At 40.6% G+C, this 25,260-nt stretch overlaps 2 protein-coding genes across 5 annotated transcripts in view; one reads left to right on the top strand and one right to left on the bottom strand.

The window, feature by feature from the left end:
• Positions 1-7,593, top strand: part of jak1 (Janus kinase 1) — a 77,004-nt gene extending 69,411 nt beyond the window's left edge. Inside the window, exons 20-24 of the mRNA XM_078407507.1 lie at positions 1,652-1,776; positions 3,649-3,821; positions 4,817-4,934; positions 5,018-5,128; positions 6,450-7,593. Coding sequence (XP_078263633.1) covers positions 1,652-1,776; positions 3,649-3,821; positions 4,817-4,934; positions 5,018-5,128; positions 6,450-6,551 — 629 coding nt within the window. The 3' untranslated portion in view covers positions 6,552-7,593. The remainder of the gene's footprint in view (positions 1-1,651; positions 1,777-3,648; positions 3,822-4,816; positions 4,935-5,017; positions 5,129-6,449) is intronic.
• Positions 7,594-13,506: 5,913 nt separating this feature from the next.
• raver2 (ribonucleoprotein, PTB-binding 2) overlaps positions 13,507-25,260 on the bottom strand; it is a 76,141-nt gene continuing 64,387 nt past the window's right edge. The window contains exons 13-14 of one of the 4 annotated variants that reach the window (XM_078407517.1): positions 21,579-21,659; positions 13,507-15,965 (exon numbers count right to left, since the gene is read on the bottom strand). In XM_078407517.1, coding sequence (XP_078263643.1) covers positions 15,819-15,965; positions 21,579-21,659 — 228 coding nt within the window. In that variant the 3' untranslated portion in view covers positions 13,507-15,818. Of the gene's footprint in view, positions 15,966-21,578; positions 21,663-25,260 lie in introns of all 4 variants that reach the window. The other 3 variants (XM_078407516.1, XM_078407519.1, XM_078407518.1) reach the window with 3 other exon arrangements.

Here is a 25,260-nt window from a genome sequence, read left to right on the forward strand (position 1 = left end):
TACCTGCATGCTTCCTTTCAGTGACTGATGCACTAGGACACCCAGATCTCGTTGTACGTCCCCTGTTCCCAACTTGACACCATTCAGATAATACTCTGCCTTCCTATTCTTACCACCAAAGTGGATAACCTCACACTTATTCACATTAAACTGCATCTGCCATGCATCCGCCCACTCACACAACCTGTCCAAGTCACCCTGCAACCTCATAGCATCTTCCTCACAGTTCACACTACCACCCAGCTTTGTATCATCTGCAAATTTGCTAATGGTACTTTTAATCCCTTCATCCAAGTCATTTAATCCCTTCATCCAGGGCCATAGCTGCTATGAACCGGTCCTGCTGAGCCGGATGGCCACAACGCATAGATCAACTTGCACTTTACCCTGTCCTAAACTGTTACAACTGTTTCGTTTCGTTGGGTTGCTGCTGTCTAAATTACCTAAATTATTGCATCGTATGGGAGGCGCATTCCCAATCTCGTTGTACCCCTGGGTACAATGACAATAAAGATATATTGTATTGTATATTGTAAATAGCTGCGGTCCCAGCACCGAGCCTTGCGGTACCCCACTAGATACTGCCTGCCATTCTGAAAGGGACCCATTTATCCCCACTCTTTGCTTTCTGTCTGTCAACCAATTTTCTATCCATGTCAGTACCCTACCTCCAATACCATGTGCTCTAATTTTGCCCACTAATCTCCTATGTGGAACCTTGTCAAAGGCTTTCTGAAAGTCAAGGTACACCACATCCACTGGCTCTCCCCTGTCAATTTTCCTGGTTACATCCTCAAAGAATTCCAGAAGATTAGTCAAGCATGATTTCCCCTTCGTAAATCCACGCTGACTCGGAACAATCCTGTTACTACTATCCAAATGCTCTGCAATTTCGTCTTTTATAATTGACTCCAGCATCTTCCCCACAACTGATGTCAGACTAACTGGTCTATAATTTCCTGTTTTCTCTCCTCCTTTCTTAAAAAGTGGGACAACATTAGCTACCCTCCAATCCACAGGAACTGATCCTGAATCTATAGAACATTGGAAAATTATAGATACAGCATGGAAACAGGCCCTTTGGCCCACCAAATCCATGCTGATCAATGATTGCCCATACACTAGTTCTATCCTACACACTACAGGCAACTTACAGAAGCCAACTAACTTACAAACCTGCATGTCTTTGGAGTGTGGAATGAAACCAGAGTACCTGGGGAAAGCCCACAGGGGGACACACTGTACACACAGCATGGGTATTCAGGATCAAACCCCGGTCTCTGGCTGTAAGGCTGCAAACCTATCGCTGTGCCACCCTTGATAAATGTGGTGGAATGGTAGTGTTGTGGATATTATAGACCCAGGGATTTTCCAGGTTCAGTCATATTCAGATATCTTAATAATCTGGGAAAACTGCAGAGGTTCTTCAATTTGTTTTCAGTTGTGCACTGAGAAACAGACACTTTGACCTACACCAGTTAATGAGTACCCTTCTGCACTAATCCCACTTATCAGCACTTGATCCATAGCCTTACTTTCATTGGTAATGTAACTGTTCGGCTAGATACTTAACTGTTGTGTTAAAAATCTGTTGTTTTATTTTCTTATTTGAATTAGCAATTTTTAAACTAAATTTGCTTTGGTTTTCCAGGTGGAAAGGGGATGAAGCTGATCATGGAATATCTTCCTTCTGGAAGCCTTAAAGAATACCTCCCTCTGCATAAATCAAAAGTGACTGTAAAAAGTCAAATTCTATATGCATTGCAGATTTGTAAAGTAAGCGATTATTATGTAGATGGTGACGGTAGCTATTTTGGCTTTCTGGTCCAGTTAGTTGACTGTAGTAAAGTAAATAATGAATTCCCATCAGTAATGGAATGATTAGTAGTTAATTTTCTTCACAAGGCCTTGGCATCTGCTCTTCCTCCCAAAACCCATCCACCAGCCTCCTATTAAGCCTGTGGGTGCAGAGGTCATCCCAATCTTGTTAACCTGTCTTCATCCAACAACTGCAATTATTTACCAACAAGCATGATAGGAAAGTTCATGAGAGCTTAAACCTCAGCTTATTTACACTTCTCCAAGCCATCCCCCCCATTGACAAAGTTAAGCATAAATCTTCTCCCGCTTGTTATTACCATCAGAATTACCTTAGAGAACTGAATAATATGGACATTTGCTTTAAAAGTCCTTTTTGTAATCTGTGTGTATGTAACATGTTGGTGCTGGCTCACTCCTGCCAAAATATAGACATATTATTTCTAGAATCCACAAGGCAGCTCACCAAAAATAATGTTCCTCAGTAAAACAAAGGACATAAGATACAAGATTGAATTAATTACAGACGTCACAGACAAAGAAAGGGGTGGCACGGTTGCACAGCGGTACAGTTGCTGCCTTACAGTGCCAGAGATCAGACTACGGGTGCTGTCTGTACGGAGTTTGTACGTTCTCCCCATGAACGCAGGGGTTTTCCCCAGATGCTCCGGTTTCCTCCAACACTCCAAATATGTACAGGTTTGTAGGTTAATTGGCCTCAGTATAACAAATTATAAATTGTCCCTGGTATGCAGGATAGTGTTAGTGTACAGGGATTGCTGGTCAGCACGGACTCACTGGGCCGAAGGGTCTATATCTCTAAACTATACTAAACACTCTAGTGTAGGACAGTAGTGTTTGAAGTTGTACCTTGACTTCAGGAAAATAGTTGTTAGAAATCGAACATCCCAATTCCTCAACATTCCCCACTGTGGTGAAAGGCAATAAAGTCTTAACTTCTTTCCTCCTATTCTCCCGCGGACAGGGAAGTCAAATCATCCGCAGTCAAGGCGATCAAAGCTCCCGCAGCTGGTGGTCGAAGCTCGTGCAGCTGTAGCTCCCAAAGTCGGTCCCTAATCAGGGACCGCGAGCTCCACGATGTTAAAGTCCGCAGGCTCCCGAGGTCAATCCTTAACAAGGGGATCGCAAGCTCCACAATGTTAAGTCCGCAGGCTCCCATGGATGGAGCTCCGGAAGTCGATCCCCAGCAAGGGGCCGCCAGCTCCATGATGTTAGGCCACAGTGCGGACGGAGATATGACATGAAAAAAGTTGCATCTCCGTCGAGGAAAGAGATAAAAAGTTTCCCCCCCACCTAATACAAAACTAAAGCTTCACTAAAACATACATTTTACAACAAACTAAAAACAACAAAGTAAAAGACGAGATAGACCGGTGGCGAGGCAGCCATCGTTCGGCGCCACCCTAACACCACTATAGGAATATCTTCACCAGGGCTAAGAATTTAAGATGATTACACACCACTATCTTTGAGAGCAATTAGGAAAGGGCAGTAACGATGTCCTTGCTAGCACCAGAGAAATTAAATCTACCATAAGTTTTTTAGAAGTATCAATGTGTATTTGATGCTACATATTTCTCAACGGTGAGTATGAGGGCAGGACGGGGCTGGAGTGGAGGATTAGTAAGTAGAAAATGAATCCTTTGTGGGAATAGTTAAAATAAATTGATTACTGCCAGAACCTGATGTTAATCACACAAGGTTAAAAAGGCCAAAGACAAGGGGCAAAATACAAGCCTCAGTACAAATTTGCTAGTATTTACTTGAATGTCAACAAAACAGATTAAAATGTGCAATATGTCATTTTAGGGAATGGAGTATCTAGGATCACTGCAGTATGTTCATCGAGATTTGGCTGCAAGAAATGTTCTTGTGGAAAATGAAAACAGAGTAAAAATTGGAGACTTTGGACTAACGAAAGTCATCCAGACCAACAAGGAGTATTATAAAGTGCAAGACGATTCGGACAGTCCTGTGTTTTGGTAATTATGAAGCCTATGATACATATTGCACATAAAGATGGAATGTTTTTGATTAGAATTTCTTAAGGCTTTGCAAAGGGATTAAAATTTCATAGGCAGAAAAAAAAGCCTATGGTGTTGACCCTAATCATAGAAAATATTGTGACCGCTTCTGCAGTCCTTGGTTGTATAAGAATAAAGGAAATAGATGCTGGAGGCCATTTGGCTCCTTAACTTTGCTCTGCCATTCCAGATCATTGGGTGGGGGGAGGGGGCTGAAAATGTCAATGCTATTTCCCAACAATAACCCATATCCCATGACATCGAAAAATCTATCCGGCTACAGCTGTTTTCAATAGTAAATTCCAAAGATTGAGTAACGATTGAATAATCTCTGCATGAAATAAAATCTTTACAGTCTTGAGTGGCTGATCCCTTATTTTTATACTTTGATGCCTGGTTCTACACCCCTCAACCAGGCAGCAAGCCATGTAAGATGTTTCTTGTTACAATGAGATTACATCATCCTTCTAAACACCAGAGAATATAAAACCAGTCTTTCTTTTTTTTTCTCAGGTGACAAACCCACCTTCCCAAGAAACAACCTAATGTTACAAATATTGCACTTATATTGCAAATATACCCTTCTTTAGATAAGGGGATTTGATCTGCAAACAATATTCTGGATGCACTCTCCCTGCATGGTCTTTCATTTTCCACATTATATTCCATATTATATCAAATTCTCCATGAAGCTCTCTTGCATCAACTTCACAGCCCATTTTGTCACCTAGATTTGTAATAATTTTGCAGGATTCAGTGACCTGACCAAACATCCCCTCAGAATACCCAGAAACAATTGAGCAGGTGGGAAATGTTCCAATCAATGTTACATGCATCGCTTATGTCAAATAACCTCATCGGTATCCATTTTAGAAGTTGAAAGTAAGGTTATGAATCTGCCTCACTCCCACTTTAATGTTACTGACTCAATGCAAATGGATTTATTTCCGCAGGTATGCACCAGAATGCTTGATACACTGTAAATTCTACATTGCTTCAGACGTGTGGTCCTTTGGTGTTACTTTGTATGAATTGATGACATACTGTGAGTCTGAACATAGTCCAATGAATGTAAGTGCTCATCTTTCCCAACATTTCCAATTTGACTCGTTTTTTTAAACAATATTTAACATTATACACTTTAATTCTTAAAGATGTTCCTGAAATTGATTGGCCCAACTCAAGGTCAGATGACAGTCACAAGGCTTGTGCGGGTACTTGAAGAAGGCAAACGTTTGCCCTGCCCAGCACATTGTCCTGAGGAGGTAAAATACTCAATTAACTAATATGTAGTTTCGTACCATTCCGGAACAATAGGCATCTCTCACAAAAAAAGCTGCTTATCATTTTTAAACTATTCATCTTGAATGTTTATTAGATAGATCTGGTTGGCTTTGTAAAGGATTCAATAAAAGATAATCAGATAATGCAAGCAATTGAGAAGAAAACCTTGTGTAGGCTTTTATTGCAAGAGGGTTTGAACAAAAGACCAGAGCTGTCTTGCTATTATGCAAAGCCACAGCCAAATCAAAAAAATCTATCAAAGGGATCAAGAGGTGGGAGTCAATACAACTTTTCTTTTCTCCAAAGATGGTGGCTGACCTGCTGCGTTACTCCAGCTTTTTGTGTCTATCTTTGGTTTAAACCAGCATCTGCAGTTCCTTCCTACACAGGTTCTATTTTTGGTGTTTAAACATTCTATGGCTCATTGTGCTATTTGTTAGCGAAGGTATATTCAAAGTTGAATATAAGCAACATTGTTAACCTGGGATAGAGCAATGGAAAACAGAGAAAGTAGAATAGAACTATTTTTGACAGGTGAGTGAGGGAAGTGAGAAAGAGGTGGAATTGAGAATACAAAACACTTTGCACGTGAGCCTACTCCACTGTTAATGATAGTTTAGTTTATTATTGTCACATGTACTGAGGGACAGTGAAAAGCTTTTGTTGTGTGCTATCCAGTCACTAGAAAGACAATACATGATTACAATCGAGCCACAGTGTATAGATACATAAGGGAATGTTTAGTGCAAGATAAAGCCAGCAAAGTCCGAGCAAGGATAGTCCGAGGGTCACCAGAGGTAGATAGTCATTCAACACTGCTCTCTGGTTGGGATCGGTTGATTCAGTTGCCTAACAGCTGGGAAGAAACTATCCCTGAATCTGGAGGTGGGTGTGCATTTTCATACTTCTATACCTTTTGTCTTAAATAACTACCCTTTATTGACATTGGGACTTTTGGTTCTATGCTCGGTTTCCTCCCACACTCCAAAGACGTACAGGTATGTAGGTTAATTGGCTGGGTAAATGTAAAAGTTGTCCCTAGTGGGTGTAGGATAGTGTTAATGTACAGGGATCGCTGGGCGGCACGGACTTGGTGGGCCGAAAAGGCCTGTTTCCGGCTGTATATATATATGATATGATATTTAGAAAGCCTGGTCTAATCCAATGGGAAATATGCATTTCTGCAGAATGGACTTTCACGGTCCTCCCTCATGATAACTATCCTTTGTTTTTGTAAAGCATATTATACAGTAGTGTGAAATTTGACCGTTCTTAATCATTGACATTGTACTCATTTCTTAGGTTTATTATCATATGAAGAAGTGCTGGGAACACAGCCCAAGTAACAGAACAACATTTGGAAACCTTGTGAATGTATTTGAGTCTTTGCTTCAACGCATGTGAATTTAAATAAGTGGGCCGCTGCAGGGATTGATTGTATTTTTTGTAACCATGAGCAACTGTCATGTTTAAATATGCAACTACTTGATGTAAATACTGTATTACTATGATGTGTTTAAATGGGAACTTCTAGAAGGCACTATGCAGTCGTACCCTTGGAAAATCAAATTTATCCAGACAAAGTTAATTTTCCAAGACTTCAATTAAACAAGATTGTTTTTTGAAAACTTTGCAATTCAAATTTTATTTCCCTGGCAAATGTGTCAGGTAATTATTAAACAGACCAAGACTTTTGTAAATATTAGTGATAATTAGGAGTGATGGGGCAATTTTCTGAAAAGGCAGCCATTGGCCTTTGTTGATGAATATCCAATTTATATGTGCAATTTTCATAGAGGTGGGGACGGGGGAGGGGGGAAGAGAAAAACAGAACTTCAGTAAAGACCATCTTTCAGATTAGAATAAAGTCCTCAGCTACTTATTTGGTTGGAGTCACTATGTGCGGCATGGTAGCGCAGCGGTAGAGTTGCTGCTTTACAGCGAATGCAGCGCCGGAGACTCAGGTTTGATCCTGACTACGGGTGCTGCACTGTAAGGAGTTTGTACGTTCTCCCCGTGACCTGCGTGGGTTTTCTCCGAGATATTCGGTTTCCTCCCACACTCCAAAGACGTACAGGTATGTAGGTTAATTGGCTGGGTAAATGTAAAAATTGTCCCTAGTGGGTGTAGGATAGTGTTAATGTACGGGGATCGCTGGGCGGCACGGACTTGGAGGGCCGAAAAGGCCTGTTTCCGGCTGTATATATATGATATGATATGATGATATGTTAAACAGGAAGGAAGTTGTCCATATGTCCTGCCAAATATTTCTGTCTTTGTCGACTTCAAAAAGGTAATTAACACGCTTAGAGTGAGCACTTGATGTATGCTAATTGAGTTGTTTCTGGGTTCGACATCAGTGCGGCCAGGGAAGGACAAGGTGCAAGTAAATACGTGGTTTTTTTCCTGCATTAATTTGTTTCTACATTTTATATTTTGTAATATAACAAAAACAATAAATCTATTTCAACTTCAAAGGTATTTCATAATTTTCTTAACATATAGAATGTCATTTCATGCTAAGTGGAAAATATGCATGACAGCAGTTGCGGCTTTGTATCTTGTTCAATTGAAAAATCAAGTACCTAGTATACATTCAAACAATTAGTTACTCGCCCTCTGAAATATTGTGTTATGAAGAGCATGGCTGTTCCAAGTCTAAGCGCTGACTCAATACAATAGAGAGCATCATTACGTACTCGAAAATCTAGCAATGCAAAATTCGTCTAAAAAAGATGACAACTCAATAACATGCCTTGTGCATCAAAATAGATTTTAATTTGACATTCAAATTCAATTAGTGACTGGGCTACAAAGTAAACCAAAACAGTGTAAAATTCTTTAGAATAAAAAATTCAGAACCACTAAGCTCTTTGAAGAAAACAGTTGATACAAATCTTTATCTCAAATCATGTTTGGGCATAACACTTTTTAATTTAAGAACAATAGCCTAATACTCTAATGCATCTATCATCTGGTGCAAGAAACTGTTACAATAAATTGTCAGTTCCGTACACACATCAATGCACATGGCAGTTGTCAGTAGATGACGCTTGTGGGGAGGAGACCAAATGAAAGAAATTACAGAATTTTATCAATGCCATTAAGTTTTCTTTTCTCTGCATTCCTGATCCAAGTACCACTGAACTACAATGCACTTCAACACTATTGCCATAGCCATGGGCTTCTTCATATTTTAAAATGATACTCTCTCTTCACCTCATGAATTACACTACGTTGTGAGATAGAGAGCAATTTACAAACAAAAAACAATGAAGGAAAATTTATTTTAATAAGCACTGGTTAAAAATCCAAACTCAGTCCATAAAATCTGAAAATCCACAATTAAATGCAAGCAGCTTGCTTCAATCACAATTGGACACAAGCAAAAGGTCCTGTCTTTAGATAACTCACAAAATTGCAGTGATTCTCCCTTGATTCATTTCTGTAGCAAAGTATATTCAAAATTCAGTTGTCAATCACTTGCAGGTCTAATTTAGTTTAATTACTGTTTGTGGAACCAACCTGCAAGTTCAGGAGCAAGGAAGAACCAATAATCAAATTTACTCTTCCAACCACAATGACATTAATTTAAATAACTCAATTGCATTTAAATGATAGTGTCCAGGTTAGACATTAAAGTTATCTTGCAGGCTACTAGCAAGCAATACCGGAGAACGTAAAATTGCTTTATTTAAATACAACAAAGACGAAGTCCCTGAGTTATAATATTTAGGGCAAGTAGGAACAATTAGACTGGAGAGAAATCACCTGATCAAAATTTTATTTTAAAAATTATTTTTATTTATTTTTCATATTTCAGATACAGCGCGGAAACAGGCCTTTTCGGCCCACCAAGTCCGCACCGCCCAGTGATCCCCGCACACTAACACTATCCTACACACACTAGGACAATTTTTACATATACCCAGTCAATTAACCTACATACCTGTACGTCTTTGGAGTGTGGGAGGAAACCGAAGATCTCGGAGAAAACCCACGCAGGTCACGGGGAGAACTTACAAACTCCTTACAGTACAGCACCCGTAGTCAGGATCGCACCTGAGTCTCCGGCGCTGCATTCGCTGTAAAGCAGCAACTCTACCGCTGCGCTACCGTGCCGCCATGATAGCACATCAACTGGAACTTGGCCACCCAGATTTTGTGTTGAATGGAGCATGGCTTACTATATTAGTACAGATCCAAAAGCTTCAGTTACTTTGCTGTTTCAAAGACCTCATTACAAGTCCCATTTTGCAAAGAACTTGACCCTTAAAGTGAACTTCACTAATATATCAAAGAAAATGTTCTGTATCTCAGTTTAGATTTTATAAATTTATATCCCCAGCAATACAGTTGATCCTTAACTGTTTTCTGAAATGATTACTATCCTGTTAAATTACAACTAAACCCAAGATTAAAAACAGACTGCCATGCAAATGATCAGGACATATGACTGCAAAATAACCCAGCAAATTCTCGCTCGATATGACATGCTTAAAATGAGTACACTATTCTAGTCATCAGGCATTTTGAATAATATTTTTTAAACCAATGTTTGAGACTCCTCCATCCTACCAAATTCAGAGGTGGTGGGACAAATCACATAGTCCAATGAACGTGACCCAAGTGATCTTGAACATTGACTTTTGATTCAAGTTTTATGTTATCAGACTAACATGGGCAAGAACATCTTGTAATCTTCATCTGCTTTCACAGAGGATTTAAATACAGTCATGAGGATACCAAGAACATAATACACCCCGAGGAATGAAATGTTCAATAGCACCACAGGGCTGGCCAAATAATCAAAAGAGACAGTAGTTTGAAGCATAGTGAAAGCCAATAAGGGGAAAGAAAACCTACCCAACATCATTCCCTCCAAACTATCAGATATTTTGTTCAAGAGAAATGTCATCATATTACTGATATAGTTTTCAATGTATGATTTACTGCAAAAAAAGTGTGCCTCGTTATTTCTTTCATTCAACTAATTGCCATTAAGCTGGGGAATTAATCCTGGCTCATTAAGTGCAGAAGATCATGCCTTAAATAACACCAGACCTAAAAATACATGTCAACTTGGTGAAAATATCAGTCAGGGCTACATCCATCCATATGCTGGAAGTAGCATTGTTTAAACAAACCTTTGCCAGCCTACATCTAAAGCAGCAAAGCAAAGCTCTTCACATGCAGTTGAGAATGGCAGTGAACAATTAGACATAACATGAGGGATGTTCATGGAACTACCTCCTACCTTTGATGATGCTGGTGGAGCTCAGCACACAAATGAAAAATGCTGAAGAATTTCAACCATCTTTAAAACATAATGAGTATATGCCACGCCATGCCTCACACAATGTGTCAATAATATCAGAAAAGAAAGTTTTCAGTTAATTTGATTCCCTAGATATATCAAGAAATAATTATTGGGCCAGTGAATGGAGGAAACTTTGATAACATTTTAGACATTATGCTCAAGACTAGTTCCCCAGAATTAGCTGCGCTTTATACAAAACTGACCCAATTTAGTTACAAAACCACTTTATAGCAAATAAACTGAGAATTGCCCAGGCACACTATTCACAAAAATATCAAATCCTGTCCAGCAAATTACCACTTCTCATTTACTTTCCATCACCAACATATCAAAAGTCTTGGACAGAGCTATCAATGTTGAATGCCAGTGTTGAAGTTTCTAGTGAAATTGCAAAAATCATCTGGAAAATGCACAAATTTATACATAATGCGCATCCCCTGTAGAGCGTTGTTTCCACAGTGCACGGCATGGATGATAAAGGCAGTTCTTAAGGAGCAAGTGCGTGGCAGAAGAGAGCAGCGAGAAGATAAGATACAAAGTATTTGATATTTCCTTTCTGCATAATTAATGTGTATTTAATAAAGCATTCTAAACTAAACCAAGATCCTGTCATGGAAGATCAGCCCAAACCACTTTTATTTTTGAAGTGCAGCTCCATCCAATATGTGGAAATTTGAGGCAGGTAAGGCATTAGATGGATTGCATATCCTGAACAATTGTGAACATTTTAAAATAATACTCCCACTCAAAAAGATGGTCCGATCTTGATAATTCACGAGATGGATTTTGATAAGCTGTATGATCATCCCTGTTTTAAACAGCTGTTTTCAAAAAGTATATGGAAATAATCAAATGTTTAAACTTAATCCTTTCAAAATGTAAATCCCAGCGTCAAATGCCTGTTATCTCATTAATTTGGCTTTGGGCTAAAGAAAATGGAATCGTGTAATCAGAACCATAAGTGCAACCATAAGAGTATGTGCTGCCCAGAGTGATAGCAAGCAACTAAAATGAAAGAAAAAGGCAGTACAAGGGCATTCATCTACTGGTGATTACATTTCCCCAAAATAAGATTAAGCCTAATTAATGCAATTTTGATGCTGTCCTAAAAAACCATTTTACATTAAAAAAAAAAAAATGTTAAGTAATGCATTGATGCATGCACATATATGCTTAGCAACATAACAGACCTAATTTAACCGTTTGAAAATAAGATTCGCACTGAAACTAGACATTTTGCAGAAAGCTTACACTGTGAGAAAACAATTCATACTCTTATTTCCACTAAAACAAAGACCAACTATTGAGTCTTTGTACAACACAGACCAGTCAATATTACGCCACTAATTTACCTGACGAGACTTCAAGAATACCTGCAAGAGTTCATCCTAGCTGCATCCCAGGATCAAACATCTTCAGTTGTTTAATTAATACCTCCCCACCATAATATCAGAATGAGATTTATTGAGGACTGCACTGGTAATCTATTCCATTCAAAATTGCTCAAAAATGAATCAGTTTGTATCTGCATTCAGGAAGTCCAAGGTAGCAGATAGGCATAGGGCATTAGGCAGCCAGTAACATTCATTTCTTGTGACACCTGGAACTAAATTATCTGTCAACTCTTCAATTCTCATTTATACATTATTCCCAACCTGAAAAAGCCCAAAATGCAAACTGATATTATCTAGTTTTTATCTCTATTACTGTACTATCTAGCTGTCTAGGTGGACATCAGAGCTTACTATTTGGAATCCACCCTTTCATCCATTTAGAAGTCCCCAAAGTCCAACTGCAACACCCAGTTAATTTTAATTTCTGACTGAATATTCTTGTTGAAAACCTGCATGGGAGATGTTACAATCCCAAAACCATTCCCTCTTACAGTTAAAATAAATGTCCAGATGTGCCTTCTGCATTATCATTAAAATCACCTCAATGATACTCATTTCCAGATCGATTCTCAACATCACCTTGTGGAGCACTGCAGCACCATTTGCATCTTCTTAGCCTGCAGTTCAAAACACTAATAAACCCTACTAATGATCAGGTTGCAATGTTTTATGACATTTGCATGTCTTCACCTTGTCCTGAATAAAAGTTAGGTACTGTATGCATAAAAAGCAGTCCGACCTGAATTTTGTAATATAACACCCTAGATGATTCATCGTGGTTCTGCTTTGCTGTTTCTGATACATTGGTTTAATATGCTTAGTTTGTGAATGCACCAAACCTGCACCAGTGTGGGAGGAAACCGAAGTTCTCGGAGAAAACCCACATGGTCACGGGGAGAACGTACAAACTCCGTACAGGCAGCACCCGCGGTCGGGATCGAACCTGGGTCTCCGGCGCTGTAAGGCAGCAACTCTACCGCTGCTCCACCTCTTACTCCTACTTATGTTCTTGCCTTCGCCCCTCCACGTTTGACTTTTAACACCTTCAATCAAAATTCAGTTCATCCGAAATCTCATCACAAAGTTCCTCCCACTTTTAAACTTTAGACTTTGATAAATCTTTCCCAACCTCACTTTATATGCATTTTAATATCATTTTTAATAATTAGCTTTCCTACTACAGTTCCATCACATTCCTCCATCCCTACTTTCTACTCTTCCAATTAGGACAACTCTCCTCTGTACCTTTCATCTTGCTATTTTGCTTCTCATCTGCAAAATCCATTTCAAAACCCACCTTTACATTTGCATCTCTACTTGCATCCTATTTCTGCCTGCTCGAGTTTTGATGGGTTGCTTGCACTGGCACCCTAAAGAATAGTCTTAACCTCTAGGAATCTCCAGGATAAACCCTGCATGATCACCAACTGGGAAATCGCAAATGACTCTCAGGAAAATAAAGGTACATTTGTGCATTTTTCATCCATCCCACCTGATGGTCATTCCTTTTGGTGCTAAGACCTGAGGGGTGGGGGGGGGGGGGGGGATTGCACAAAGCCAATTTACAATCAGAAAGACTGAAAACACTTGAGAAATTCAAATATTCGTGAAATATTTGAACAGAACTCCAATTGAAGCTGAATCAGGAAGATGTAATGGTGCACTGTATTCATTTGCAAAAGTGGACATACCGACAAAATAAAAGGGAACTACTTTCAAACAGCATGTGGAAAGTATCTACCAGAATGGCACATCACACACCTACTGACATCATGCCCTCATCATCTGTATGAAAAATAGAGATTTACTGCAAGGACTTGAATCTTATGACACTGATCATTTTGTTTGCTGTTTCAAATGTAGTGGTTAGATTGTAAACTATGAAGAACTTGACTGAGTTGTTACTTCTGGAATATCATTGCCTATTTGATTAACTTGTGGATGATAAACCCACAGTGAGATTGAGGATTGCAGGATGTTACCAATCAAATATGACTCCAAAAGACTTAAAAAACAATTGGAATAGAACTAAATAACATTGATTTTGTTACCAACAGGCACTTAGTGCTTCTACTGAGACTAGAAGCGCCTGATCATAGTTAAATTCACCCCAAAGAGAGTGGATGATGAACAGATTGGATTGATTTTCTACATCTCTTTCCTTTGGAGTACTGCAGCATCATTTTCAGCTTGTTAGCCTATTTGACTTTGCATATTCAGTTCCAAGATTCAGTTCCATCATCACAATCACCTACATCAAGGGCACCAAATCAGGTATCAAAGCAGACACATTAGTGATCTTGTCCAAGTGATTTAATTAGTTACAAAACTGTCCATTTCTGGTTTATAATCATGGACTGTCAGTTTCCCACTTCCACTACTTTCTCTGGCCATATTACTTAGATCAGTTTAAGTGACTATCATTTTAAGCATCAGTCGACAACTTTTAAAGAATGGAAGAATATTCCCTCTATCCTCAAACAGTTTTGACTTTGCAAGAGGAATGCTTCCCTAGAACATATGATAACAGGGCTGCTTTTACTAAACCCTTTTTATAAATTGCAAGGTATATCCAAATTCTTCAACTCTCCCCATCTATTCTGACACAACAGCAGTGAGGAAAAAACAAAGCAGTTCTGACCTGTATTAGACGGTTTTATTTCCAGAATAAGTTGACTTTAACATAGCCATTTCAGTTTTCCATCAAATGCCCTTTGCAAATAAAACTGAGCTAGATCATCATGGCTTCAAAGGTACATGCAGTGCCTCATCCATGTTACAAAATCACAATATTAAGAGAATGCCATGGGAATCCAGAGAGCCAAAAAGATAAAAAGGTTTTTGAACCTTGAATTCATTTACCAAAAAAAGGGACAAAGAAAAACAGAAAAAATATTTAAGACTTGCATTTGGTTTTACTATTCAAAAACAAGAGGGAAAAAACCACCATTTATGATTCAACTGCAGTGAAATTACTCCTAATATTTTTTTCCTGGTCAAAATAGCAACCTTCTTATATGGTCCTCAACCAATTCCAGTTAACCAACCAATACCCAATACACTAATATACATTTCAGTATTGAAAATTCCCTCAGAATAATTAACCCATCCAAAAAAAAAGCATGGACCCAGCAAACACCTTTAAAACACAAGAGAAAAAAAATTGCATCTCATGAAGAAATGAATATACTTCTGCATTTTCAGTGATAATTTCTTACACAAAAAATGTAAAGTTTTGCTTTGGTCAGTGAACACAGTATGTACTGCATAGTGTAATCTTACGATGCCCACTACATCAAATATACAAGTTAGTGCAGTGAGAGAGTAAGTGGTTCATTCATGGTCAAAGCTTATTTTCATGTACATTTAAAAACACTGCACATTCGTGAACTTTTTTTTAAAGTAGTGCAATTCAACAACTAAATGAAAATGTGTCTGATGTGAAATGATTGTAAAAGGGGTGTGGGTGGAATTGTTTGGGGTGCGAGAAAGGGATTCATATTTATCTTTTCATAGCACATTTATCTTCCCCAACCAAAATCCTTAATACATTGCACAATGAAACATTCAAATATGATTATGAAGTGCTTCAAATTCAATTAAATGTATAAGGTCCAGTTGAGATATGTTAAAGCTGGCTCCAGCCCGCAAAAACCTTAAATTTGAAACCAGATTATGCAGCTAGATTCAAACAATTAAGACAGGACAGTTGCATCAGGCATGAAACAAAATGCATGCTAATCCATTCTCAATCTGCTTCAAGAATGCAGTGGAGAGGAAGTCAAATGTTTAAAAATTCCATTGCAACAAATAAAATTTAAAGAAACCTATTTAAAACTTAAATTTAAAATCTAATTTTCAAAACAAAAATGAACTGACATAGGGCATTTTCGCATTTAAAAGAATGTTCCAGCATTAAGCACAAGAAAAAGTAGCATAAGTAATGGTGAACGCAAGTCAAAATATTCTCTTCTTCTTGTAATAGGAATCGGCATAATGACCACCCAGGCCTTGTGAATGTTGCCCAACGTAGCTGCCATCTGGACTCACTTCTGGAGAAGGGAGGAGGTAGGTAGATGCACGTTTCTGGCCAGTCACTGGAGACTTAAGGAAAACAAGAGCATCATCTCAAATTCAGGCAAAATAAGTATTGAAACTATTGTAATTGCTCTAAAAAAAGGAAAATAAAATTATTCCAACAAGAAAATGAATCGTGCTTAACTGCAAAGTTTCAGGTTTAATTAACCTTATATAACTGTTAACTCCGTTATATCAATAACAGGGAAAGATGAAGGATGTAAATGGTGTTAAAGGGTGAAGAGCAAATAATCCCTTTCCATTCCTAAGCATTCTCTAATTGCTTCTAATAAAATGGGTTGCTCGAAACATTGAAATTTTGCTAATCTGATTGCTATTTCAGATAATGTCAATTTAACTCAAAGCGCCATAAACTGCTGGCCTATTCAGCATTTATCCCTTGTTCCTCAGGACAACTCATCTATCAAGATCTACATTGGGAAACTTAGCCATTCTACAGCAGAGACTGAATTGTAGTTTTCCACCCATTGTCCTGGGGAATGTTTAACACATGTTTCATTTAAATTGGTCTTATATTTTAAAAATTAGAAACATTTTAAAGTAAAAAAATTACCTTATTAAACCAATGCTTGCCATTTTCAGTGTATGATGTCACAATGGGACCCGCTCGAGCGACGGCCAATGGGGGGGGGGGGGGGCACACGATGACGGGAGTCGCGGCCAATGGGGGGGCGCTAACTTTAACAAACGTACTCTCCCCTCCTCCTTCCCCCCTCCCCGGAGGACCAGCGCCCAACCTTCCCCCCTTGGTGTAGCACGGCGCCAGAGGGCCCAACAAGATGGCCAACGCCGCCGCCCAGCGCCGGACGCATGTGGCCCAGGTGTCCCGGCGTGCCCCGCGCCTGACCTTCTTCCCTTGGTGCAGCGCGGCGCCAGAGGCTCCAACAAGATGGGCGTCGCCGCCATTCCCTGCCAATCAGCACTGGACGCATGGGGCTGAGTTCAGTGCCTTTTCCCTGTCCTCCCTCGCACGGCCACGGCCCCGGGGGAAGCACCCCGCCCGCCAATGAGTCCAGTGATTGGTAGGGTTGCTGGGCCCGGCACTGGGGGACACTCCGCCCACCAACGGGTCCACGGATCGGTAGGGTTTGCACCCAACGGGGGTTTGTACGCCCGTAGGACACTGCAGAAGATGTTTCGTGTTTACGGCTCACTCTGCCCGCACCACTGGCCACACGGGTCAGAGCTGAGAGGCTCCCTCTCCCCTTCCCTGTTCCCACTCGCCCACGGCCCTGAGGGACACTCCCCAGATCCGTTGGGCCCAAACCTCTCCTACATTGGTCCAGCACCCTCTACTCCTCTACTCCTCCTCCCCACTCTATCCCCCCTCCTCGCCCCACTCCATCCCCCCCTGAACCCCTCTTATCCCTCCCCTTCTCCCCACTCCATCCCCCCTCAACCCCTCATCACCCCCCTTAGCTGCGCTCGTCTAGTAATTTAATAAAAATTGTATATAAGGTGCATGTGGCTTTTGTACTCTTAACTTTAAAACTTAAAAAATTGACAGTTCATGAGAGAGGAATGTCTAGATTTTCAAATTAAACAGATTTGATAGCTGGAGCACCTGGCTTCACCACTGCCAATGTCAGTGCTGCCATCTAATTGATTTGGGAAGCTCTTCATGTCTCACTAATGTGCTGGGAGCAGATAAAACTGTGTGGTCATCCAGTCCTTCTACACCATGCATTGTATCAGGAAGGCTGGATGAATTGACAGTAGGACGATTTCTAGACAGTAGTCGTTAATTTATTAAATTTTTAAGTTATTAGATTTATCTGTATTATGCTTACGGTCCTGTTAAGCCACTGTAGAAAGAATTTCATTATTCCATTATCGGCACATATGATAATTAAACACTTTTGACTCGGCCATGGAAGTATTGTCAAGGATGTCTGCCAACACGGCCAATATGCCTTCTCTCGTTTACCTTCTGGGAGAAGATACAGGATCTCGAACGCCCAGATGTCCAGACCTAATTGACAGCTTCTTCCTCACTGCTACCAGAGTCCTGAATCAATCACCTCTTTTACACCCACCTTCCAGAAGTTCTGCTGTGTACTCTTAACTCTACCTCATTTCGTTATTTTCTATTGTAGTTCAGTTTTTTAAACAAACACCACTTCAGATTGTACAACAATTTTGTGGTATTCTGTGGCTATGCACTCGATGTATTTATTATGATGGTATGAATACGATTTACTCTGAGCTTATGTGAACAAGGAATTTCATTGCATCCTGGTGTACATATGACAATAAACTAAACCAAATTTGAATCTGGTCCAGAGTAGACAGTTGAACTCTGGCTGAAGATATGCAAGATAAATTTTACTGCTCCTTATTGCCCAGTCATTTTATCTATGAATGTAATGTTTTAAGATTAACTTTGGTTCCAAATTAACCAGATTTACTTCAGGGTAAAAGCATTGCTGTGCTTAATTATAAAAATGTATGTAAATCTCCAGTCATTGCACCGTGTATTTCATAGCTCCATTGTTGTGGTCATTATAGATTTACAGTGCCCTCCATAATGTTCGGTACAAAGACTCATCATTTATTTATTTGCCTCTCTACTCCACAATTTGAGACTTTTGTTACAGAAAAAAAATCACATGTAGTTAAAGTGCACATTGTCAGATTTTAATAAAGGCCATTTTATAGATTTTGGTTTCACCATGTAGAAATTACAGCAGTGTTTATACATAGTCCCCCCACTTCAGGGCACCATAATGTTTGAGACACAGCAATGTCATGTAAATTAAAGTAGTCATGTTCAGTATTTTGTTGCATATCCTTTGCATGCAATGACCTTTGCATGCAATGACTGCTTAAAGTCTGCAATTCATGGACATCACCAGTTGCTGGGTGTCTTCTCTGGTGATGCTCTGCCAGGCCTGTATTGCAGTTATCTTGCTTGTGCTTGTTTTGGGGGCTAGTCCCCTTGGGGGGGACTATGTATAAACACTGCTGTAATTTCAACATGGTGAAACCAAAATGTATAAAAATGGCCTTTATTAAAATCTGACAACGTGCACTTTAACCACATGTGATTTTTTCTATTACAAATATCAAGTTGTGGAGTACAGAGGCAAATAAATAAATGATAGGTATTTGTCCCAAACATTATGGAGGGCACTGTAGATATGCCATATACAATAGTATTCCGGACCTCCCTTTTTAAAGACATTCCCTCAAACCGTTTTAACACTTTCAATGACCATATGCAGACTTATTAATTTCCAAGAACCTTTCAATCTCCCATGAAGGATACCAAGTATCCTTGTGCGACATCTCAATTTGCAGCAGAAGTGGTCAGACGTCCACACATTTAACCAAACACTTTGGTTCTCCGCAGTGCAAACAACACAGTTTCAGTTAGTTAGTTTGTTCCAAATGACCACCTACTTTGTTTCATATCGCACCAACATTTTCAACCAGTTTGGTTGCTATCCTATCCCTATCCACCCATTCCATCCCAATCACACTCAATTTCTTGCATCTTACTAAGAATGCAGGACCTTTTCTGGATAACAGAATAAACATTTACTCATAAATCTTTCACATAACAAAATTTTCCAAAGCATTTTATGAAGATTGACCAATAGAATTTTGCAAAGTACCTAAGGAACTGAATCCATTCAAAGAGAATCTTCTGAGAGAAGAAAATTGTAAGGAAAAGGTGCCACACATGAGGCTGCTAAAAAAGATGAGAGCCCATTGCATCCGAGGGAGGATACTAGCAAGGATAATAGGTTGGCTGGATGGCAAGAGACAAAGAGTGGCAGTAAAGGGGGCTTTTTCTGGGTGGCTGCCAGCGACTAGTGTTGTTTTGCAGGGGCCACTATTCTTCACGTTGTATATCAATGAATTGGATGAGGGAATTTAAGGCTTTGTGACCAAGTCTGCAGATAGTGGAGGGGCAGGTAGTGTAGAGAGGACGCACCTTTAGAAAGGAGATGAGGAGGAATTTCTTTAGTTGGAAGGTGGTGAATCTGTGAAATTCATTACTGTGGAGGCCAAGTCATTTGGTGGATTTAAGGCCCAGGTTGAACTTATGATTGAATGAATGGTAGAGTAGACTTGATGGACCAAATGGCCTAACTCTGCTCTTATAACTTACGAACTTATGAAAATAGAGTAAATTAACTTGATTACAAAATGGTTAATCAGGTTCTACTTACAAATTCATTTGTCTCTTGACAAGGACAAACACTTGCATTTGTATTTATAAGAGGTTTTTTTAACAGAAAATTAAACATTTTAAATATGGTTACTTTAATAAATTGCACACACCAGATTAACCCAAAGGCATTGTGATAATGGCCACTTTTGTACTCAAGTCATAAAGTGAGGTGTGAACTCACAACCTGAACTCAGCTGAAATTAGATCAGGCGCTGCTCCATGTAATCGAGCACATTGATCAGATGCGGCATGCAGCGGTGGAGTACACCAACATCGCCTGACGACCCTACAATTCTGACCCTATGCCATCGCCAGGACAACAGGCCAAAGATGACATTTTTAACAACATTGACAGACAAAATGACGTCAGAAACACCATTGTGTATTGTCTACTATTCCTAAACTCTTGTCCCTAAGATTGTAGGTATTTTATTGAAATGTATGAAAAGAAGAAATTCACAGTCCGAGGAACATGCGAGTATAAGGTACCATTGAATTGAACCATGAATACACTATAAATCCCCACTCAGCGTCCCGTGTTTCAAAGTACACCACTTCTGCTTACTATATCTTTCAATTACATTTTTTCAACATCAGTAGCATCTTTGTACATTTCCTCTGCCTCCTCTCTGGTGCAGTCACATCTTTTCTGCGACATGGGACCAGAACCACATCCTAGCATAACATGGGACCAGTATGCACTCCTAGCATAACCTCCCTGCTCTTATTCCAGCACCATTCCATGAAGATCCTAACTTCTGAACTGTTAAGTGGTATAATTTTCATTGTTCCCAAAGCAACTCAAGGGCCTGTCCCACTTAGGCGATTTTAAGGCGACTAGGCTGTCGCCGAACGTTCGCCAGGGTGGTGCGGGCATGATCTTGAGGAGTCTTCAATGAATCGTAGCGGATCTTGGCGCGTCGTGGAGAAATTTTCCAGATTGAAATTTCTTAGCGACACCTGGCTTGTCGCCAGGTATCGTAGCTTATTGCGGGCGCTGTCGCATGCTGTCCCCAGGTTTGCTAGGTTGTCGCAGATGCATTTAGAAGCACGTAATATTAAATTAAGAAAAGGCATTTGAAGATACCAGAAGATAATTTTGTTTAACCAATTTATTTACTGTCACGACATTTGACAGGTAGGTTGGAGGTGACAGTTTGACGGTCAGGTAAGGGTGGGAATTTTGTGATGTTTCCGAAGACGGTGTAATCTCTCAGCCAGGTGCTCGTTTCACAAAAAAAGTAACTTGTATCGACCTGACTCGGCATTGTCGTGGTCATTGTCATAGGGGAAAAGAAAATTTTGGCGATCTGCTACGACTTTGACAGTCGCCGGCAGTCACCTAAAAAAATCGTCTAAGTGGGACAGGTCCTTTACAATAGCAAAGATCTACATTTACATTTTATAATCACTGAACTGAAAAAGATTTAGAAGTTTACCTTGATATTGGTCATCATGTTTCCCAATGGTACCGGACCTAGGATGCCATCTCCCGGGGCAAACGCTGAAGAGAGAGGATCCTGCTGTGGAAAAAAAAAAATCCATCAACGTTTCTTCTTTCCCTTTCTCTCTTCTCCCCACCCAAAACCAGATACAAATATTACCATGATATCCAATTACTTTCTCAAATCAATAGAGAGTGATAAGTTTGTGAAAGATTCTGGCAAGTAGCTTGTAACCTCAGTCTGAAGAAGGGTCTCGACCCGAAACGTCACCCATTCCTTATCTCCCGAGATGCTGCCTGACCTGCTGAGTTACTCCAGCATTTTGTGAATAAAAAGCTTGTAACCTAATCTTATTTTCAGAAACCTTTTACCACCTAGCTCACCAAGGACCGACCTACTTCTACTTCCAAAGCGTTCAGACCACTTCCACTGCCTTTTGAAGACGAGATTGAGTTTCAGATCAAACAAAATCATTCTAAAAATGGATGACCCTTTATTATTAATCTGTCCCCTCTAGGTTTAGACTCAAGAAGAAACATTGTCCCCACATAGTGGTTTTTGGACAAGTTACCTCACTTCTAAATGTCTGCCCAACCTTCCCTTATTATAAAACCCACCAATTTCAGGTTTCAATCCAGGAATTTTTCTGTGAACTGCTTCCAATATATTTGGTAGCATAGACAAAAAATGAATATCCACAGATTTCCCTACCTTGGGAAAAGATTAAAACTGGAGGGCTTAGGTTTAAAATGAAGGGTGGAAAGATTTATAAAGGGACCCGAGGAACACCTATTTCTGCAACAAACTGCCAGAGGTGGTGATTGAGGATGGGGGTGGGAGGAAAGAGAGCCTTTATGAAATTTAAAAGATACATGGATTCAAGCCCTTCTTCATAACTTTGCTATCCTTTTTGTGTCATTAACAAATTTAGGAACCATACCTATGGCGCTGTCAAGTAATTTATATAAAAAGCAAAAGGTTGAGGCCCTAGTAGAGATCCCTGTGGGACTTCATCAATCACATCTTGCTAATTAGACAAAGACAAAATCTACTCTCCTTTTCTTAAGTCTTTTAATCTTCCATTCATGCCCTCCGTCACAAGATTTCACACATCTTAATCGTTGATGCAGCGCCTTAAAATCATTCGTAAAATCTAAAAGTAGATTCAATGGTTTTCTTCTACCCATAGCACTTTATTTCTTTAAAAACGAGTTACCAAAAAAATTGATTAAACACAATTTCTTTTTCAAAGAGCTCACTGACTTTACCTAATTAGTGGCCAGTAACATATTTGAAAAACTGCTTCTACCATTTTCCCCACAGATGGCTGTTAAGCTAACTGCTTGGTAGATTCCTGCTTTCTATCTCACTCATTTTTTGAACACAAATTATATTTCTTACTTTTCAATCTAAATGGAGCCTTCCTCAAATATAGGGAATTTTGGAAAATTGAAAATACCTCATCACTTCTTTAAAAATCCTTGAATTGGATTCTCATTGATAATACTTTCATCAATACCGATAAAACATTTGAAGTTTTAACATTTCTAGAGAGCTTTATTTTGTACACCAGTTTTCACTCCCTTTATTTTTTAATCATTTGTTGTTTTGCATATATAATCTTGTCTTTACTTAATTATATGCCTTTCCTTTTGTCAATATTTTTAACATCTAGTTAATCACAGTTGGCAGTATCCCCCTTGGAACATTCCTCTCATTGGTCTATAGAGTGATTGCACGGCAGGCGAGGTCACGGCCCTTGACGCATACTGTTGCCATGCAACGCCTACTGGAGGGCACGCCGTGCACTGCAGTTCAATGTTGCGGCCGCACTTTGCTGCAGCTCAGCTTCACCCGGCTTCTCCCATCAGCGCGTCTCCGGCTCCCTCCCGGTAACTCACCCCGTTCCCGCGCTCCTCACTCCTCCAGGCTCGATGCCCCCGCTCCGCGCCTCGCTTCCTGTGGATCTTCGGCCCCTTGCCGCTCCTGCTGGTCCTCCAGCACTTCTCCCCGCTCGCCTTCTCCGTCAGCCGGGGTCTGCTTCCACTCAACACCTCGAGGCTGGGGCCGCCAAGCAGAGCCGTCCGTGGCCGGCTTCTCCGCCTCGGCTCCCAGCCCAGCTCACACTGCTGCTCGGCCTCCGCTGCCGATCGGCCTCTCCCCGGTCCACTTCCTCCTCCTCTTCGGGCTCGACACTCCGCTCGTCTTCCACCGCCTCCTACTCCAAGGCCGTCGAGCACGGCTCCCTGGGCCCTTCGCCCTCAGGCTCCAGTGGATCATCGACCTCCAGCGCTCGGTGTTTCTGCCCCTGCAGACCTTCCAGGCCCCTCGGCTTGGGTTCTTCCCGCTGCTCCTCTCCCAGCGCGCTCAACCCCGTCCTTTCCTCCTCCTCTTCCTCTCCCCCCGCATGGCCTCTGTTTTTCGGCCTTGTTCTCCTGGCTCCCTTCCTGGCCGCGTTTCCCCTTCTCCTGCCGGCTGGCCGGACGTCTTCCCTGCTGCTTCTTGTGTCCGCGGGCTTGGCAGCCCTTTTCTCGGTTCCTCTACCTCCGCCAGATCCTCCAGCTTCTTCCTCATTTTTTACAACACAAAAATTGGCCTTTTGGCGGCTTTTTAAAGGTAAGAATGGACCTGTTGCATGTATTGGTGGTGTATGCTGGAAGCTGCCATGTCCTCCAGATGGCTTGAGCGACTCTGTGCGTCACGCACTTTGACCGTACGTGCAATCACCTAATATATCAATGTATTCTAATGGATAGAGACAAGGAACTGCAGATGCTGGTTCTCCCTCACATGGATCAGATAATCAACTGATGTTTACTACAAAAATCCACTGATTCCTAGTAATCTGGACCACTAGCCCTCCCACCATTCCCTGCCTCCCCTACTCTCAATTTCTGCCGCATCTGCTCCCAAGAGGAGGCTTTCCATCCGAAGGGTAGACAAATCTCTAGGGCCTGATCAGATATATCCGAGTACATTGCGGGAAATTAGAGAGGAAATTGCGGGAGCCCTGGTTGAAATTTACTAGTCGTCCTTAAATACAGGAGAGGTGCCGGAAGACTGGAGGGTGGCAAGTGTTGTGCCGCTTTTCAAGAAGGGCTGTAGGGAAAATGTTGGGAACTATAGGCAGATGAGCTTAACATCTGTAAGCTCGCACTCGCCCCACCGTAGCTACTAGATCTCCAGCAACAGCAAAGGAAATAGGAGAAATGATAAAAAGGCTGAAGGACAGTCAATTCATGTTTTAAAGTTACCAATGGCAGAAGGTGAAATCCAGATTTACTTCTTTATTGACATAGAAGGAAAGATCACATGGGTCAGAAAGGAGTGGGACACAATTTTTGAAAAGCAACAGCTGCCAACTGAGGATCCGTCAAGGTTACCAATGGCTCTGGTCCAAGTACCCTCTGAACTATGGGCAAAGCATAAGAATCATTCAGCCCCTGAACATGAAGTGACTTTAGAAAGGGTGCTGCCTTGCCATATTTAAAACAGTATCAACTGACCCCGGAGGCTGAAGGGATAGCTACAGTCATCATATCTTTATTACAACAAGGAGCATTAGTGAAAACGCAAACTCCATGTAATAATCCTATTCTGCCAATCCCAAAACTGGGAAGACTTAATGAATGGCATTTTGTCCAAGACCTGAGAGCTGGCTATCAACAGAATAGTG

This window comes from Rhinoraja longicauda, chromosome 11 (assembly GCF_053455715.1).
Source record: "Rhinoraja longicauda isolate Sanriku21f chromosome 11, sRhiLon1.1, whole genome shotgun sequence".
Taxonomy (NCBI): domain Eukaryota; kingdom Metazoa; phylum Chordata; class Chondrichthyes; order Rajiformes; family Arhynchobatidae; genus Rhinoraja; species Rhinoraja longicauda.